The sequence below is a fragment of the Bos indicus genome, chromosome 8, assembly GCF_029378745.1.
Source record: "Bos indicus isolate NIAB-ARS_2022 breed Sahiwal x Tharparkar chromosome 8, NIAB-ARS_B.indTharparkar_mat_pri_1.0, whole genome shotgun sequence".
NCBI classification, from domain to species: domain Eukaryota; kingdom Metazoa; phylum Chordata; class Mammalia; order Artiodactyla; family Bovidae; genus Bos; species Bos indicus.
The window spans coordinates 82,058,779-82,078,314 of record NC_091767.1 but is presented as its reverse complement, the minus strand read 5'-3'; the positions used below and the strand labels follow the sequence as shown (position 1 = coordinate 82,078,314).

Genomic DNA, 19,536 nt, shown 5'->3' with positions numbered 1-19,536 from the left:
GGCTGACTCGCTGCCAGATCATAGCTTACTACACCAGTAGTTTGCATCATTGGAGAATATAATTTAAAATTCCATATTTTGACTATCTCTTGACTTGGCATATGAAATAAACTTAAATGCTCAATCGCATCTGATAGTATATCATAAATAATCAATTCTGCTTTAAAATGTCTTTCTTCACTTCTTACCTTGTCCTTAGAAACATTTCTAGGAAATAGTAGTAAACTGGAGAGAAAGAGGGCCTAAATTTGCTCCTAATTGTTGACTGAATATGAATGTATTCAGTAATTCTAAGAACATCTGTTCATTTATTATGTGTTGACACATGCAAAGTGGAGTGGAGAATCAAGATAATTATACACACAATTCAAGCAAAAATATTCTTACCGAAATAATTATGGCCCCAACATTTTTTGGCTTAAGTTATCCAAATGATTGTCTTAATTTCCCACTTAATTAGGCTTGTTTAAATACAGATTTAAATGCCTTTTATGGTCTTAAGTCAGTACACTTGTATGTAAAGATTAAGCAGCCAGTTTCCCTGTGATTTTGCATGAAATGGTAAACAATGTAAATTCGATTGAAAATTGTTCAATACAGATTCTAGCTTTGACTCATGTTCCCAAAATTTTGTTCTTGCGTGTATTATCACATTTGAGCTCTTTCTCAGGAAGGCAAAGAGGACTACATGACATTAACAATATTTTTTAACATGCTTATGAGATTAACTTAAATTTGTTACAGGTCTTATTTTTTACAGTAGTATGGGAGGCTGTTGTTTTTTTTTCCCCCAGATAATGAATCAAAAGAGGACCCAGAAAGTTGAGAGATTCCCTGCTTTTCATTTTTCCCCCTTTGGCCAAAGACATGCAAATAACTTGCCACAAATAACAAAGAGGTCTGCAGAGCACTGCCAGTATCTGAGCGAAGAAGGGTTATTGTGGAATTGATTCCAGTGTCTTTGGCCATTCCTTTGGATGCTCAGTATGGCATGTTAGGCGGAGCTTGGGAAGGAGGCAGCAGGGCATTGTCTCCAGGCAGTGCAGAAAGCTAACCTTTTTATAGCGTATTATAAATTATCCTCATGCTTTCATCCCTTTAAAGACCTAAAACATTTGGACTTGAGAATCTTTTTAAAAGGTGTGCTTGAATCCTGTTTTCATTGCTAAGTGAACAACACCCATCTAGACCAAGTAAGATCCATTCATGGCCCCTGATCTGGGTCCCAGCCAGACCAGATCTCTGCTTCTGACTCTGCCAAGGTCCAGCAGAGCGCTGTACACAGAAGGCCAGATACTGGGACCACCAGCTGCCTAGATGCTTTTCAGGCCTTTTGTGTAGTTGATTTGGTCTTTGAACATTTATTTCTTGCAAGGAAGTAGTTGTCCTTGAATCCGCTTTCCTTAAGAACATTTTGGGTAGTTATAAGTGATGGGACCCCCATTAGAAAACCATGTCAATCCCATAGGTCTTTAGCAACATTCCAGTGGTCTTTTTAAGGGAGGAGGGGTTTACTCATAAAAATATATAATCGAAATACAGAAGGTATCTCAAATGTCACCTTTAAACATATATGCAAATGAGGTGGCCTTAGTGATAAAACCGTATTGCACAAATGGTGTTTGTTTATATTTCACACTTCATTACACAAATAAAATTTAGATTAACATTTTCTTTTTAAGCTCTTATATCAAAGAAAAATTGGCAATAGGGATAATTAACTCAAAACTTCACACTAGAAAATAATTTCTGGTATAAAATATTTTCAATGAAAAAGTTAGCCAGAATTTCATGTTTTGCTGTAAAATAAGTGAAACATCACAGTTCTTTGCTGCAGGGCATGTGTCGGAATATGAAGCGTTAGCCAAGGGAAGAAGCAAATTCCTGTTCCTTGTTTTGTGTCAAGATTCTGTAATTTGTGTGCACTTAGGCCAAAACTTATTACTTGAGTTTTTTGATAATTAGTCAGAAAATAATATACTAATTATGAAAGAACTTAGCTTTTCTATGAAGTCAGTGATTATTTCTCATTCATCCTGAAGCCCCAGTAGAGTGAATGGCGAGTAGGGGCCAGCAGCGTCAATGATGAGTTGAACTAAAATAAATAGCCAGTGGGGGGTGACCTCCCCAAATCAAATCCTTCTTTCTTTGTCTCACTCGAGGGTGTCTTCAGAGTATAAATATCCAACAACTGCACTCAGATTTTTGGGACCCCTGATTGCCACTTTGTGTCATTGATGCCCCTGTTAGCTCTGCTATCTTATTCTTGAGGCTGTGACAAATGCTTCCTGGGCACTGCAGTGCATTCAGGGCAGTTCAGAGCATCTGTGGTTCAAGCCAACTCTGGAAGAGGCTGCCTCTTCAAAGGTTAACTCCAGCACTTAGCTGCTGTGTGACTTTCCTTACGTCACTTCACCATTCTAAGCCTCAGTTTTCTCATCTGTAAAAGAATACTAGCAGGCTTAAAAACTCATGAGGTTTTAAGAATTAAATGAGAGGTAGTCAGTGTAAAATGCTTAGACAGCCCCACACTCACTATAAGCCTGAGCTGCTCCTCAGGATTAGCAGGTCAAGAGGAAAGGGTTAAAGTGCCATGGAAGCCACAAAGTGATGAAAATTCTATTACGGTGAGGAAACCAGAACAGGCCTCTTTTCTGGGGGGTTGTGGGGTAGAGGTGGTTTTTTTCTCTCCTGTTTGTTTTTTTTCAAAAACCAAAAAAAAAAAAAAAAAGGCTTTAGGTAATAAAATAACATCTGTTCAATACTGAGGGTTGTGTGCATGCCTCACTATGAAAAACAGTCTGTGTGCAAGGGAAGCACAGCCGTTCCCGGTGGTCTCCCCACCCAGCGTTGCAGCCGCTCCACACTCCCCAAACAGGGCCTTCTTTCACCACGGAGCCCGCGGGCCTCATCCCCAAATTGTTCCTGTGAAAACAATGCCCACAGCAAAGGTTTAGAGAAGATCAGACAGAGAGGGACAGAGAGCGCGAGAGAGGGTCTGTGCTTTCCTCTTCCCTCAACTTCAGCCCCCATTTTGAGCACGAAAAACAGAACCAGTTCTGTGTGTTGGGGGGAGTGGGGGGCAGGTGACTTTGAGGTGACTGAAGACGCTCCCTCCGTTCCTACTGATCACGGCTAACCTGTGCGTGTGCAGCTTGTTCAAAAGATGTGGCTTCTTAGGGGCTGGGACTCTGGCGTTCTACGTGGGAGGTGATTTGGGGGTGCAGGGCAATGAAAGGGGTGAGGGTGTCAGAGGAGACTGTGTGTGAGCCAGCAGTTGCTCAGCGCCTAAGGCCGGGTCACCAGGGCCCTGTTTTCTCTTCCAACACGCTTATCTCTTTACAGCTGTAGCCAAACCGTCAGGTCTGTAATGATGGTTTTGATTACAGAGGCCAAGCGCAGCTGTGTGTGGTGGGCTGGTGGGCTCGCCCATCCCCCAAGCCCACAAAGCTCTTTCCTTCCCCCTCCCCAGCCTTGCGGTTTGTCATCTGTTCTCACAGAGCCCCCTTGTATTGGCCTGTGGCTTCCTGTTCTCAATCTGATCCAAATTTACCCTGTGAGGTATTTCCCTGCACACACGCGCACACAAGATCCATCCTCCCCCTCCTTCACACCCCCTCTTCAAGGAAGGGTGGCAAAGAGAAAGAGAACAGTCGAGAGTGAATAGGTGTTGGCTGTGATCTTTACACAACCTGGCAGCCGATCCCACAGCTTGTGTTAGCTCCACAAGTCGAACAGATGGAACAAATTGACAGAATCATGTTCACTCACCCTGGGCTGGAGAAGCAACTCAGTTGCTGTTTGAAGTTGGGGGTTTGAATGTGTTTTTCCTGCTCTGAATGGAATTTCTGGTTGTATTGAAGAACCCATGGCTTAGTCCCTAATGTATAACAAAACAGTGTTTGAGCCTAGTGTGTCTTCCTCACCCAGCTTTCTCTTGCTTTCTTATGACCTGGGGGAGAAGAGGGCGGAGTTTGGGGTCAAAACATGTGTATTTGTTTCCTAGAAATGAATATTCCCTCCCTTCTGCCTTTTGAAGCAGTGATTATCAGCATCCTGAAGTTCATTCACGAAACACGAGTATCACGTGAAATCAAGAATAAGCAGAATACAGAATGCTTGGAGTTGATGGCGAACACTCCTCTGTCCTCAGTCCACCCCATTAGGACCAGGATCAATCTGGTTAAGAGTTATAATATATTACACACATTTGCCTTTTCTAGGACTTCAGGATGCATTTGACAGTGACTGGGAAACCGGGAAAATCATGCCAAACAATTACAAAAATGGATCGGATGATGGGGTCCTTGCCTACAAACTCCTGGTACAAACCGGCAGCCGTGATAAGCCCATTGACATCAGTCAGGTACTCTCACTGCCTTACACCTTGGGAGCTTCAGAGAGAGTTGTTGAGCAGGGCTTTGGGGCTTTTTATCCCACTGGATAACTGTGTGGCTGCGGGCAAACCAGGGTGCCTCACCTTGCTCATCTGTCGAATGGGGACAAGTGTGTTACTTATCTTCAGAGCAGTTGTCAGAACAAAGTATAGTTGAGGCAGTGCAGATTCTTTCAGATGTTAGACATACTGTGTTGCATACTGTTCTCTTTTGAATTCTAGTCCTTGTTACCATGTCAGCCTTGGTTATATTCAAACTTGGAAAGGTGAGTCAGTTGGGTAGCAGAATTTGAAAGAACAGAAGTTGGGGTGATGGATGGGTTAGGAGAGATTACTAGCAGAATGGGAAGATTTGTTAGGTTTGATTCCTTTGGGTCACTGTGGCATGAGGGGTAGGGGAGGACAGACAGATTGCTCTGTCATGAGTGAGGCAGACGGAAATGCAGATCTTTGGACCCTTCATGGACTCACTGTCGTGCTTACCCCCGACGAAAGAAGAGCTGTTCCTGTTTGGTAATCATATTCTCCAGCTGCATTTGCCTCTTGGCTGTGACACTTGGATTCCAGCATATCCCCTCTGATTTCTTGGGCATGCTGGTGAGGGCATTTGAACCCTTTACATTTCAGAGGAGTCCAGTCCCACTCCTGGCTTCCCCAGGTCCTCCTCCCACTGTTCTTTGTAGCTTACTTGCTTCACCTTGAGGCAGAAAACCGTCATGCTAATGATCTTCCCAGCAGCTCTGTTTATTGTCTCCCCATTTTTGCTGGCATTAAAGGTGACAGATTTACAAAGTACATTGTTCAGAGTTATTATGGAGTGTGAACTTAGTGCTTTATGGCCGCATGCAGCGTGCTGTCAGGTTTGACAAGGATGCAGGCAGAGGAGTCTGTCTGAGAGATGGCAGGGGGATGCTGGGGGCTGGGTTGGTTTTAGGGACCAGGGACACCGTGGAACAAATGTGATTGGGCCAGGCCGCCAGACATCATTTCCTCTGCCTGGGAGGGAGAAAAGCGTGCTGGGTGCACGGAGGCCGTGTGAGCTGTACTATGTAATTCCAGAGACGGCTTGAAGACATACAGTTGTTACATATCCTGTGGATTAATTGAATCCAGATCCCTGAAATTTAGTTCTCTCCCTCTCCTCCACTTTCTTCCTTTACTCTTTCCCTATTAACTTCTGTCACTGGTGTTTTTCATTTTGTTAAAGATGAAAAGTGTTGGAACCAGGTCTCCATCTGAAGTAAACAGGAAAAAATATATGCATATGTACATGTGTGTTTGTGTGTATTTGTCTCTGGATGTGTTTCACCTATACAAGGCCCGCAGACCAGCTCTAGAGGGAGCGTAGTATTTATTTGGCTTCCTCTTAGGATGTGGCACATATGCTAAATGTGACCACCTCGCTCAGACTAAAATTCCCAGAAAGACCAAGACTGTGCACCCGTCCCTTCTACTTTCTGGCGATGGACATCTTTTGAATACACAGGTCATAGGAGGCTAGTGTTAGCAAAATTTATACAGATGTTGTTTTATTTTTATAGCTCTCCTCCATTTACTGGGTGGCATTTCCTTCAGTGTTAACAGCAGAGGTTAACTGCACACAGACGTGTATGGGGATTCTTGCCAGGTTTTTTTTTCCCCTTTCCCCTCCTATAAATATGTTTCTCCAGATTGTTCATTCTCTGCCTTGGCTGCAGACACTCTTTTAGCATTCAGATTTAATTGGTTCAGTCAATTCCTGGGCCATCTGCCGAACTGTGTGTGTGTGTTTGTATGTGTGTTATAAACATGCCGATTGTTGCATTCTCTGATAAGTGCATTTTAAAAGGAACCAAAGGTGTTCTCATGGGATTTTCTGCACTCGCAAACAGAGACATTCTCTTCTTTGTTGCAAATGCTGGTGCAGTCTCTGCTTCTCTGTAGGCAGGAGTGCATTGACCCCAAGCCCCCACTCTGAAAGTCTCCTGTTCTACCCATTTTGCAGCTGACTAAACGGCGCCTGGTGGATGCAGACGGCATCATTAACCCCAGTGCTTTCTACATCTACCTGACTGCTTGGGTCAGCAACGACCCTGTGGCTTATGCCGCCTCCCAAGCCAACATCCGGCCTCACCGTCCTGAGTGGGTTCATGACAAAGCTGACTACATGCCAGAAACCAGGCTGAGAAGTAAGTAGCCCTCCACTGGACCTGCAAGCTGGTGAGGGCTCCTTGCACCCTGTACTTCCAAGCTCAGTTATAGCCCTCATCCGTTGACACCAATTAGGGTTCAAAAGTGTAAACAGAACAATGTATTTCTTTTAGTTTAAAACTCTGGGAGACAGATGAGGATGTGTAATCAAATACAACTCATGCTCTATCACACTGAGAAATAAGAGTCTCTAATCTCTCTTTGTGCCTTTGACTAAAACATCCACCAGGCATCTCTCTTTAATGCCAGCTGTTCCATGTGAAAGTTGGGGACGCCTCCAGGTTGAGTGTTGTTTTACTATTGCAGAGTTTTATCACTGGGGATTATATGTTTATCTTAACTTTGTCAACTCTGGTGTTGAAGGGATTTTTGGCAAGTTGAGTCATTCCTATAAGCCACCAAGCACCTGTACTCTGTCAAAGCTGTTTAAACCGGAGCAGAAAAGTCTGTATACAACAGCGTCCTCTTCCTTTCACCTCTCAGCCCCAACTTTGAAAGGTGGTTCTGGATGGATTTAATTTGCATTTATGTTAGAGGTATTAGTTGCTTATGCCTTGGGTATGAGGCTGAGGATGGACGTGAGAAAGAAGACAGTCCCTTTGCGAACATGGCTGGAGAGCAGGCGGGTTGTGCTTCCCTGTATCTAAACCTCAGAGCTTGGTGGCAAGCAGCCAAGGCTTGTCTTAATGAAAATTTATAGTTGAGATTATAATAGGGCAAATCATGTTTAGCAAGTCAGCTGAATGACCCCAAAGGGTCTGGAACACACAACGGCAGTAACTAAATGCTTGTTGTGTGAGGATTTCTTCCCCTGCTGCTGAAGACTTAGCATTGCATTAAAAAAGAAGCATGGAAGGTTTAAGTGTGTAAGATCACTAAAAGGATAAGAAAGTTAAGCATTTTTCTCAGTAAAGCATGACTTTCAAGTTATTTTGTTCTCATAAGTGATTAAGTAAAATGGTTTGAACTTAGTATTTTCACTTGTGTCAGTTGAACAGAAAAAAATGTTACCACAATTAAATTCTTAAGTTGTTTAGACCCATTGCAAACAAGGACTGCTTCTAGAAGATTAAAATCTAAGGGTAAATCAATATACAGATCACAGTCTCCTCCTCCACCTGCAACCCCCCTCCCCCAAAATCAAAAGTTCAGTATCATTTAAAATTTTTTAAACCAAAGACTGAAACTGTTAAGACCTTAAGACTATCAAGACCATCACTGGTATTGTTTGTCTTTCATGTTGAAAGAAGAGAAGTAAGCAGACTTTCTTGCTGAGTCCTTTGTCTCCTCATTGCACTTACGGAGAATCTGGGGACTCACGTCTGGGAGGCTAATGGTGGGACGCTTGCTGCCTTTTTTCCGCCTTCGGATGAAGCCTGTTTGCCTCTGTCAGTGTTGCCGGGAGCCCCTGACTCCTGGGCCCTCTCCCTGTTGTCTTTCCTGTGCAGTCCCCGCGGCAGAGCCCATCGAATATGCTCAGTTCCCTTTCTACCTCAACGGCCTGCGTGACACCTCGGACTTCGTTGAAGCCATCGAAAAAGTCAGAACCATCTGCAATAACTACACGAGCCTGGGGCTCTCCAGCTACCCCAATGGCTACCCCTTCCTCTTCTGGGAGCAGTACATTGGCCTCCGCCACTGGCTCCTCCTGTCCATCAGCGTGGTGCTGGCCTGCACGTTCCTCGTGTGCGCCGTCTTCCTCCTGAACCCCTGGACGGCCGGGATCATTGTGAGTTGATTCTAAGGGTCTTTGTGGAAGTCAAATTCCTTTCAGCATAGCTCTTTCTGCAGCCGGGAAGTTTTGTTTATGTCTGGGCCTCGGGAGGAGGGTATAGATTGCATCATCCATACTGTATTTATTCTACTGGAGGTGGCGAGGTTCATGCTTAGGTAGAGTCTTTAATGGCCTTAATCTTATGTCTCCTCTCCTGTAGCATTAAACTTTTTAGGTAAAGATGGAGTTTTTGAGCACACTTTCCATAATAGAGCTGAGTGTATATTGATACAAACACTCAAAGCATAACTAATTTTTTTTTATTCAAGTGTCATTTTGTTATGACACCCATACCAAATATAGAGAAGATTCTTCTAAATGGAGGGATAATTAGAGAAGTTGGGACGGTGGTATATGGATAAATCATTTTAGAGATGGTTTCGTGTGGTGTATTTGTTTTAACTCTTAGGGAGAAATGATAAAGTATTGCCAATCTATTTTTTTTACATTCTTTCACCAAGTATAATGCTTGCAGGTTTGAAGCTAGTTTCGTGTAGAGTCTAATAAAATCATGGCAGTGTTTAAATTCCATGAACTGTGGTATAGCCTTCAAAATGCCAAAATTATAAAAACAGAGACCAGGTCTTGTTTCTGCACCATAAGTCTGTACAGCAGGTATGTTTAAAGGTAAATGTTTAGTCTGTAGGAGTTTTCATGGTACTTAAGCAATTGATGTTATCCATCTTTCATTAGCTTATTAAAAGAAAGCAAAGGGGACTTTTATTGTTCTTGTCTGCTCGCCCTTCACTGCCTGCTGTCCCCCACCCCCAGAAGGAAAGATCATTCTCTCCTTCTCTTGTAAAGTTTATTGTTTTATTTGTATTTTCTCCTCTTTGGCCCAAAAACTCCAAAGTCCACCTCACGGATTCTTTCCATCTCCCTAGAAATTTTTACAAGGCAGATGAAAGAACGGCAAATAAAAAAAAGCTTTTCCCTGGATTTAACTGTTTGCTTTGTCCACTCCAGTGACTCCACATTTCTTCAGAGTGAAGGGGCTGTAACCTGACCCTCATCAGCTGACCATACGTCCCCTTTCTCCTAAGTCATCCTCACTCAGCCCACAGGCTCTCCAAACAAAAGCAAAGTAACTTCTACGTAAAAGAATATTTATTCAGCCTGTCCTATCAACTTGCTTTAGGATGGAGGGCAAGGCAACCAAAAAAGTTTCAGCTCAGTTACAAGTTGAAGGATGGTCTCTGATGGTTAAGATCAAAACAGAAGGAAACGCCTTGTTTTAAACTATATTAAATTTGTAGCCAGCAATAAGTACATATCTGTATAACTCTTTATAGATCACACTCATGGAATAGTTTGGAAAGAATTTTTGCAACACCCAGAGTGTGTTTGTGCCCAGCCACTCATCCTGTGTTTTTTTTAAAAGGTGACAGTCTTGGCTTTGATGACAGTTGAGCTCTTTGGCATGATGGGCCTCATTGGAATCAAGCTGAGTGCCGTGCCTGTGGTCATCTTGATTGCTTCCGTCGGCATTGGAGTGGAATTCACTGTTCATGTCGCTCTGGTATGGGAGATAGTTTCAGTGAAAGCTGTGAAAAGGCAACCTATTTCCTCAAGCTCGTTTAGTTTACAAGTTGGGAACCTTTTCATTTTCTCCACCATCAAGGAGCACATCTGACACATCACAGCAAAAGGCTTGGGAGCACAGACACTCCCCAGGAGTGGCTGCAGTTCAGCTGGACTCCTTTCCCTCTGAGGGAATCTAAGAAGCAGGTCATCAAAGGTGGACGTTAGCCGGGCCATGTCAGCAGTAGACTGTGTCCTCGGTGTGTCCGAGTGGGCCCAGAAGGGTTCTGCTTATTTGGTGGTGTCAGTTGTGTCACGGGTCCTAAAGGTGTCAGCTGTTCCTAGACAGATGTTATATGAGTATGTGTGTGCACAAATACATAGTTTTTAAAACCACAGTAATGAAGCGGGAATAACATGAGACCACACTCGCAGGCATGGTGGGCGGGCATAGTTGAGAGTGAAGTGAATTGGCAGCTAAGGAAATACCCTGGGGCTAATGAACTCCCCATCTGAGCACCACCCCCCACCCCAGTTCCTTCGACCTCCCAGCCTCCAAATTCATGACAACAGAACATAAAAGAACTAGTGTTGCTCTCCATAGGAATCTCTCCCCTCTCTCTGTGGGCCCAGTCTTGTGAAAAAGGAGGGTAAACTTCAAGAGGAGTCTAATCCATGAGACAAGTCCTTCGTATACATTTATCAGAGAATTATTTAAAAGCCCCACAGTGATGTGTAAATTGTGCTCCATCCATACTTGTGTTTATAGCCTAAGACCTTGGGTTTACATAGGCATTCAGTAAATACTTGTTGACTGAATAAATACTGATGTTTGGAATCCTTGGCCAGGAAACCTCGCACTGGACTTGGATCAGATTACTTTTAGCCTTGCTTTTGCAGTCTTTAGCATTGGGCTCAACACATGGCCTCTGTGTGTCTACACACTGTCTACTACTTTCTATTGTCCTCTTTCAGGGCCATATTTATGCTACTTAGGGATTATAAACTTTTGTATTTCAGAAAGAATGTTCTGTTGCAGTTAACCTGTTCTTCCCCCAGTGTATAATAAAATGGTAATAATATAGAAACAGTTCTCTAAATTTTGAGCCTACCCAAATTGCTTTCCTCAGTTGAGCTGGGAAGAAGGAGAGGGGATTTTTAGAAAGAAGAGCTTAGAACTTAGAAAACACATAATATCATTTCTTTGAAAAATGAGAAAAATTTATATATGAGCTAAAAATCCACAAATCATTTTATTCTGTTGTGAATGAAAACCACTCTTTTTGGTGGCTATCATTACAGACAAGGGTGGTCCTAGATCAGATTTTTGTGGTGGAAATGCTTAATATCTTTTCTTAAACTGTTGCAGCACCCTGGGTCTCTGAGGTAGTAGGAACATAAATATCCATACCAGTGTTGAATAAACAATGAAGGAACGCCTCTACTCCTCATGCAAGATTTAATCTTGAGAATGTAAGGAGTCTCAAGAGCCAACTTGGCTTTGTGCTACTAGCCCAAGTCTTCATCAAGAGACTATCCACACACAGGACATGGCATTCTTACCACATCCTGTATGTGAAAGTCATCAAAGGATCAGTGGGCATCTGGCAGTTTATTGTTCCAGTAGCATAAGTTGTATGCAAGAACATCAACTCAATTCTGGCGCTTATGGCCTCATGGCCCAAATACAGCACAGACAGCATGGTTCCAGACCATTTTAGTGCTTTCCTCTCAGGAGAAAAAGATAACTACTTTGACCCTAAAGTCTCCTCAACTCTGAAAGAGCATCACTTACATAGACCCCACTTTAGAGAAAAGTAATACACCTTGGTACACTTGTGTGTAGTTTTATTTCTTCATCCATTAAGCAGTCCTTAATGGACATGTCTTTCCCCAAGACGCATATGCCACCTGCAAGGGCTCCAGGCCCTCTTCTCAGCATCCCAGAGCAGCCTGCACTTTCAGAGAGCAAGCTTGTGCCAGGCTCGGCCCTCCCTGTTAGGTCCCACTGAGGGGAACAGGCAGGGTGTAATAGTAACTAACCCACATTAAAATGGTCTTGGGTCATACTCTCAAGCCAATAGTGTGATATACCAAGACCTACATAAGGTTTCCATTTGGTATCAACAATGCCCTTGACCTAGAAGACCTAGAGAACACAAAAGAGTTGGACATGTCCACCCATATTTAGAACAGGCTTGATTGAATTTCTTGTGATACGTTAATAGTACTTACATGTCCTACATATTAGTCTGAACACAGTGACAGAAATTCTAACCTCAGTATAATCATGAGGAAATACGTACTTGGCACCTCGGTGCTAAGCCCATTTTAAAGTAAGATCTTGACCTTTCAAAAAATCGGGAGAAATGCTGTCGCTTTCACAACTAGAGATCTCCCATGTGAATAATGTAAGATCGCTCACATGGGGAGTGAACTCAAGGGTGAGTGACAGTGAAAAGAAGGGAACATTTTGCTCATTTTTATATAGTTTTGGCATCGTTTTTAAATTTAAAGTAAATACGCTTTCCATCTTTTTTGTTGTTGTTCAAGATTTACATCAACACCAAATACAATCCATTATTATTAACAGGTCAATTTAGTGTAAGCCTAGATTTAGCCAAGATGAGCAACCCCAATTAAACATTCCAATAGCTAGACAGTAAGATCTGAGGGGCACAGTGGAGTCAGATGAAACCGGCTTATAGCATTTAAGACGAAGCTGGCCACTGACTAAATGAAATCCAGGAATCTGATCACCCGAACTCTCATTGTGCAGGCCTTTCTAACAGCCATTGGTGACAAGAACCGCAGGGCTGTGCTTGCCCTGGAGCACATGTTTGCGCCTGTTCTCGATGGTGCCGTTTCCACTCTACTGGGAGTGCTGATGCTTGCAGGATCTGAATTTGATTTCATTGTCAGGTAAGCCTTGTTTTCTAATGTGTTCTCTGTAACTTATTTCCTTTTGTCTCTGAGCGATTGCAGCTTGTCTTCGTCTTCATTGTGACTACTTCCTACTGAGCCTGCCCCCGCCACAGCTTTACTGAGGAATAATTGACAAAAATTGTATGTATTTACGGAGTGCAACATGGTGTTTTGATATACATATATATTGTAAAGTGATGATTGTCACAATCTGTGACTCCACTTGCTTTTGAGTTTATTAACTCCAAGGTGGCACAGTGGTAAAGGATCCACCTGCCAGTGCAGACGCTGCAAGAGACTTGGGTTTGATCCTCGGGTCGGGAAGATCCCCAGGAGTAGGAAATGGCAACCCACTCCAGTATTCCTTGCCTGGAACATTCCATGGACAGAGGAGCCTGGCAGGCTGCAGTCTGTGGGATTGCAAAGAGTTGGATGCGACTGAACACGCATGCACACGCTGAGAGGCATAAGAACAGGCTCTCTTCTAGAGCTGTTTTGGGGAATATCCTGAGGACAAAAGATGGAGGGTTTGGGGCTAGAAACAAAGGCAGCTCTGCAGCTTGACACCACATCCCAGCTCTTGGTATTAAGGTTAGACATATCAACAGAAGGAAATGACCTGGTGCCCTTTGACTGACTAAATTTGACCTTCCATTGGCCTTCAAAACTGCAGAGAGGAAAACATGCAGATACCTAAAATTTTCAGAAATTTTATTCTTTTAAGAAGTGAAGACAGCATACCTTGATTTCATGTTCAAGTTCCTTACAGTAAGATTTAAGAAACATTTACTGTGTGACTTTGGTGTCAAATTTTTAAAATCCAAGCCTCATTTGGATACATCTTTCTATTTGGATTTCATGGCAAGCAGTTTCTGATGAATTTATTTAAGGACTTGACTTTGTGAAGTATGAAAGGAGAGCAAGTTTTCCTTTTGAAAAGAATTTGAGAACTACAGGGAGAGACCATTTTCTTCTCTGAAGAGCCTCCACAGCTTTTTTAAACAGCTGCTCTTAGATGTAACCCTGCTGCTCTGTGGAGGGTCGAGGCCAGAATCATCAATAAGTAAAAGATAGTCCAGAATTAGGACCATAGTAAAGCAGAATGAAATGTGAGAAATGACTGGATTGTTAGGCACACTTTGGTAATCTGGAGAGAGAATCTAAACCGGCTTTCCTAGTGTGTATGTTGTAATAGGACTTTCAATTCCAAGTGAAAAAAAGAGGATTTTAAGGATTTTAAATTGTAGCCAAAGTTTCTTTATTACGAAAGACGATAGGTCCTTGGCATCATTATGGAGATGTAGCCTTCCTAGAATGAGTGCCAGGGTTGGCTCACTGTCGTTTGAGTGGAGAGTGAGTGGAGAGGTGTAAACCAGTACTTCTCAAATTATAATGTGCTCATGAATCATCGGGGCTCTCTGTAAATGCAGATCAGACTTCATCGGGGGTGGGGAGCGGGATCTGAGTTATTAGCCAGCTCCCAGGTGATGGCCCTGTTGCTGATCTCTCAGCACAGAGGATTGATCCATTAGCAAGCCAATTAGTACACCTCGTTGGCTAGCATCAGGTAGATATATATGCCTAAACTAGAAGAAGGTTTTGGTCTGGGTTTTGTTGTTTGTTTTTTTTTGGGGGGGGAGGGGTTGTTTTGAGCTCTTAATTTGATGTTGACTTTTCCTTTATTTGAGCATTAGTAGTTGTTTCTCTATGATGTACAAACGCTACATCCAGGAAAGATTCTTTTGTGTAATTTCTCATTCAACACTATGGTGAACACCTCATAAGTGCCATTTCACACACCAGCACAGCAGTAACGTCGTCCTTGTCCCCCTCTACATAGCTGTGGTCTATGGCGGAGAGAGACAAGGTCACAAGCAATTCAAAACCATGGGAAACAGAGTGTGATGGGATCTCAAAGGATCTAACTCAGCCTTGTTGGGGGATGCCAGGGGAGCAACAGAGAAGAAACTTAGCCTGATTAGAGCAACCGTCTGGGACCTGGGTGGAGGGCAGGATCCCAACTCTCTCATCTAACCCATGGCTTCTTGTTCTCTCCCAGAGATAGCAGGGCTCTTATTTCAAGCGCTTAAAAGGGCTTCCCATTTTCTAGAACTGGATGGATTAACCTGATAAAGCCCTCACTGAGGTCGACTAAATGAGCAGACATTGTATACACTAAGCCGTCAGAAATCTAATTGGTCTGTTTATTCTACCGTTAGATGGATGGGATGCAAATGTCTTAATGCCTGCTGCTGATATATGCCTAAACCTAAAGTTCCAGGAGTTTACATTAGTGCAAGACATCGGCTGCTTGGTTTTACTAATGCAGCTCAGAAGTTTCTAGTGTTTACAATAGCTGCGAGGTATTTGTATTTTTATAGAGATTCTCTTTCCTTTCATCTAAGGGCGAAACATATATAGGCACAGTGAAGCTTGGAGCCTGTTCCGTTTTATGATCAAGAGGACCATTAACATATAGATATCTTGCCCTCCCTCTTCCCAGAACATCCTGAGCTCTCCCCACCCCAGCCCCCTTCCAGCAAAACTGCCCTAGAAACCGATAGTTAGAGAAACACATGCTTGCGTGTAGCCTTCTGCCTCCAGCTGTGTGGAACATCCGCCAGCCACCCTCCCTGGCTGACAGGTTCACCTTGGTATTCGTGAAGGATCCCAGACCTTAGCCCTCAATGGTGGGAAAGCAGGGCCACTTGTGCACTCTCCTCTTCTTCATGGTGCTGCGGCCTTTATGTCTGAATTGGCTGACGCAAAACAAGAGTATTCAGAGATGCTAAATTGTTCAACAAAAGATTGGCCAGCAGAGCAACCCGTCATTGTGGACCGCCCTCCCCCGAAAATGCCCCAGCAACCACAGAATGGGCAGTGTTTTCTTTGCGGAAAGCTGGTTCCAGTGTTCTAAAAAGGTCGCAGTTGGAGCTATTTGGTAAAACTGGAACTCACAGAATTCTAGGCAGAAAGTTGTGGTTAATGAAAGCCCAGGGAAAGCCTTACCTGATACACTGGAGACTTAATTAGAGATTCTGCTCTAAGATGCAGAAGCATTTCACAGTGGATTAGCTGCCTGCAGAAGTGGGCTGCTTTTCCTCCTGGGCTAAATTGTTTAAATTCTACACCCTTCACTTCATTTGTTTGCTTCTGCTGGGTTTTCGTGAACGGGGCCCCTCTGCATTGTATTTGTGCTTTCAGTCTGTTCAGCCATTCAGTTCACATTCCATATTTTTGTGTTTGTGTAACACATTCATAAATAACATTACATGCCATGAGATTTCAGCAAATTAACAACCTAATTTTTTTTTTTCTTCCCTTCATGAACTAACACTTTGGGTTGCGGAATGCAGTCCTCAAAGTCAGAAGGTTAAAAGAAAAACGAAAGTAATCCTGTGCTGGGTTTGAACTGAAGTTTTGTAACAGCCTTTTCACTGGTGTGGGTTTTGTTCATTTTTGGCTCTGACATTTGGGCACATGAAGGGTACCTTAATTCACTTGCCATGGTAAATGTTCCTGTTTCCCTTTTATGTTTAAGGTACTTCTTTGCTGTCCTGGCAATCCTAACAATCCTGGGTGTTCTCAATGGACTAGTTTTGCTGCCAGTCCTTTTGTCCTTCTTCGGACCGTATCCTGAGGTCAGTAATCGTTGCTGGCGTCATGTGCAGCCCACAGGCCATCTGTATGCTGTTTTTCCTGGTGTCGGTCTTAATTTAGATATTTACGCTTTATCCCCATTTTCTGGTTGTTTACTTTTTTAGCAAACAACTCAATAACTATAGCCTTTTTTCTCTTCAGTTTATTAGTGTTGGAGGATGTTGTGTTGGTTTGGTTTGGTTTGGTTTAGGTTGCTTTTATTTTGGGTTTTTGAAACCTGGTGATTGGCAACCTAAGTGTTATAGGTCTCTATCAATAAAGCATTTTCCACTCAAGATGAATATCTGGGTTTGAACAGGAGTGAAAAGGGCATAACCTGCCTTTCCAGTGTGTGAAAGCAGAGGGCAGTCCTTTTGCTCCATCTGTCATGCCCAAGGGTCCTCTAAGTGGCAAGGATTGGGCTAAGTGAATACAGAGTAGTGTGGGAGGCCAGGAGGGGGAGTGAGGGAGGGCAGCGACCCCTGAACAGTACTGTGTTTTGAACCTTGAGTGTAGCTCCCAGGTAAATGGATGATAACATACCTGACATACGGAATCCCCTTAAATAGGTGTCTCCAGCCAATGGGCTGAACCGGCTGCCCACACCTTCTCCTGAGCCACCCCCCAGCGTGGTCCGGTTTGCTGTGCCCGCCGGTCACACAAACAACGGGTCTGATTCCTCTGACTCGGAGTACAGTTCTCAGACGACCGTGTCAGGCATCAGTGAGGAGCTGCGGCACTACGAGGCCCAGCAGGGTGCTGGGGGCCCTGCCCACCAAGTGATCGTGGAAGCCACAGAAAACCCTGTCTTCGCCCGCTCCACTGTAAGTCACAAGTCACCCCAGGAGGCAGCCCCTGCCTGCTCTGAACAGCAAAACACAGGATGCAAAAAAAAAAAAAAGTATAGGTAGAATCATACTATAGAAATGTCAATTTCATATGGTTGTATCTCATGGATTGAAAAGGGCAGGGGCCAGTATTGGAAACTACACAAAGCATCCATCAGCATATATCTTGTTTAAGAACCAGAGGTAAAGCATACCTTGCTTCCCTACCCACCCTCCCACCCTTATTTTAAAGTTACATAAATTTTAGGATGATACTTATTTTAAAATATAATGGTATTTTTATTGCCAGCAGAAGTTATTTTTTTCCCTTCCCCCTCTGTTACCTTTAATTGCCCTTAGTATAAAATTACTTCAATCACTATTGTCTGAGACTTCACCAGAAGCTTTTATGGCTCCAAGCTCGCATTCTGGCTGGAAGGAGCGGAGAAGCTGAGAACCAGCCTTCAGTAATTCAGGAAAACCATGAGCGGCCCAGGAGCCTCTCCTCAGAGGCTCGGAGAGTCCCAGCTACATTCTCCCCTCTCTGTACTCCCTAGGATGTTCTCAGCCCCCCAGGCCTGGAGCACAGCACACAAAACCCAAGGAAGGTTCTAAGGCTAATGTTGCTCCAACTGGGGGCCTCCTGCTGTCCCTCCAGGAAATGGGTATTCCAGTCCCAGGCCGGAGCTGCCCTTCCATGAAAGAGAGAGAGGCCAACCAAATAACCTAAATTTTCCTCCTCTTACCCCCCGTGACGATGCCTGCTGAGCTGCAGTGTGAATCTGGTTTTGTTCAGCGGGAGCCTAAAAATAGGTACAAGCTGAACGACTTTGAAGTTGGTCACGGTCCTTTTGATTGATGTGGCCACTGTGTTGCTCCGTGCTTTGTATAGAGACCCAGAAACCAGATTCCTAACAACAGGACAGAGCAGTGCTGCCCCATAGAACTTTCTGTGACAATGCAAATGCTCTCTCTGCCTGCACTCTCCCGTGCAGCAGCCACTGCCCACATGTGGCTGTTGAGCACTTGAAATGTGGCTACTGTGACTAAGGGGCTGAAATTTTAATTTTAGTTAACTTAAATGTAAATAGCCATATTCAACAGTGTAGGTATAGACAGTCCTGGCAACGTCCTGCGTGTGGGTGAGCCAGGGCCAGGCACTTGGCAGTTTTAGAAGAAGAGGAACTCCAGATCTGACTACCCAGCAGGGTGGGGTGGCAGACTATGGGAGGGAGGCAGCTGGATGCTTAGACCACAGCCCTGCATTTATGGGCTGCAGCCCTATGCATCCAGCCATTTGTGCCGGAGAAAGCCTACACGCAGGGTCCAAGTAGGGCGCTCCTCTGGCCCATTGTTGAGGTTCAAAGAGAATGGGTTTTTCGTCTGTGGGTAGAAGGCCCTTGTTAGCTCCCCAGGGCACTCCCAGCCACTTGTGGGGTTGACTGAGCTCTAGTTCAGAAAGAGCTGTGTGTGGGTGGCCAGGCAGGAGCCAGAGCCAAGAAAGAAGAGGGGGCTGGAACAGCAGGGGGTGGCGCCCAGCCTGGGGTTAGCACTGGGCCTGTTTCAACCTGCCCTTGCCCTCTGTAGGTGGTCCATCCTGAACCGAGGCATCACCCACCCTCAAATCCTCGACAGCAGTCCCACCTGGACTCAAGGACCCTGCCACCTGGACAGCCAGGACAGCAGCCCAGAAGAGAAACCCCCAGAGAATGCTTGAGGGCGCCTCCATATAAACCGCGCAGAGACGCTTTCGAAATTTCTACTGAAGGGCATTCTGGCCCTAGCAATAGGGACCGCACGGGCCCCCGGGGAGCCCGTTCTCACAACCCTCGGCATCACAACCCAGCGTTCACTGCCATGGGCAGCTCCATGCCCAGCTACTGCCAGCCCATTACCACCGTGACGGCCTCGGCGTCCGTGACTGTTGCCGTGCATCCTCCGCCCGCCCCTGGGCCTGGGCCCAGTAGGAACCCCCGAAGCGGGCTTTGCCCAGGCTACGAGGACTACCCCGAGACTGACCACGGCCTGTTTGAGGACCCCCATGTGCCTTTTAATGTCCGGTGTGAGAGGAGGGAACCCAAGGTGGAGGTCATTGAGCTGCAGGACGTGGAATGTGAGGAGAGACGCCACGGCAGCAGCTCCAACTGAGGTGGGCGGGGTCGGCGGGAAGGTGGGCGGGGCTCTTCAGTGGTCCCTCAGCTTCCATGGAGACGTGGGTTTGATCTCTGGGTGGGGAAGACCCTCTGAAATAGGAAATGGCAACC

The 19,536-nt window shown here is 44.6% G+C and overlaps 1 protein-coding gene across 5 annotated transcripts in view; it reads left to right on the top strand.

Moving 5' to 3' along the window:
- The window catches only part of PTCH1 (patched 1), a 70,743-nt gene that overhangs the window by 47,551 nt on the left and 3,656 nt on the right, over positions 1 to 19,536 (top strand). For all 5 annotated transcript variants that reach the window (XM_019966538.2, XM_070795083.1, XM_070795082.1 and 2 more), the window contains 8 exons: positions 4,224 to 4,366; positions 6,381 to 6,564; positions 8,035 to 8,315; positions 9,742 to 9,879; positions 12,661 to 12,803; positions 16,348 to 16,447; positions 17,015 to 17,269; positions 18,860 to 19,421. In XM_019966538.2, coding sequence (XP_019822097.2) covers positions 4,224 to 4,366; positions 6,381 to 6,564; positions 8,035 to 8,315; positions 9,742 to 9,879; positions 12,661 to 12,803; positions 16,348 to 16,447; positions 17,015 to 17,269; positions 18,860 to 19,420 — 1,805 coding nt within the window. In that variant the 3' untranslated portion in view covers position 19,421. The remainder of the gene's footprint in view (positions 1 to 4,223; positions 4,367 to 6,380; positions 6,565 to 8,034; positions 8,316 to 9,741; positions 9,880 to 12,660; positions 12,804 to 16,347; positions 16,448 to 17,014; positions 17,270 to 18,859; positions 19,422 to 19,536) is intronic.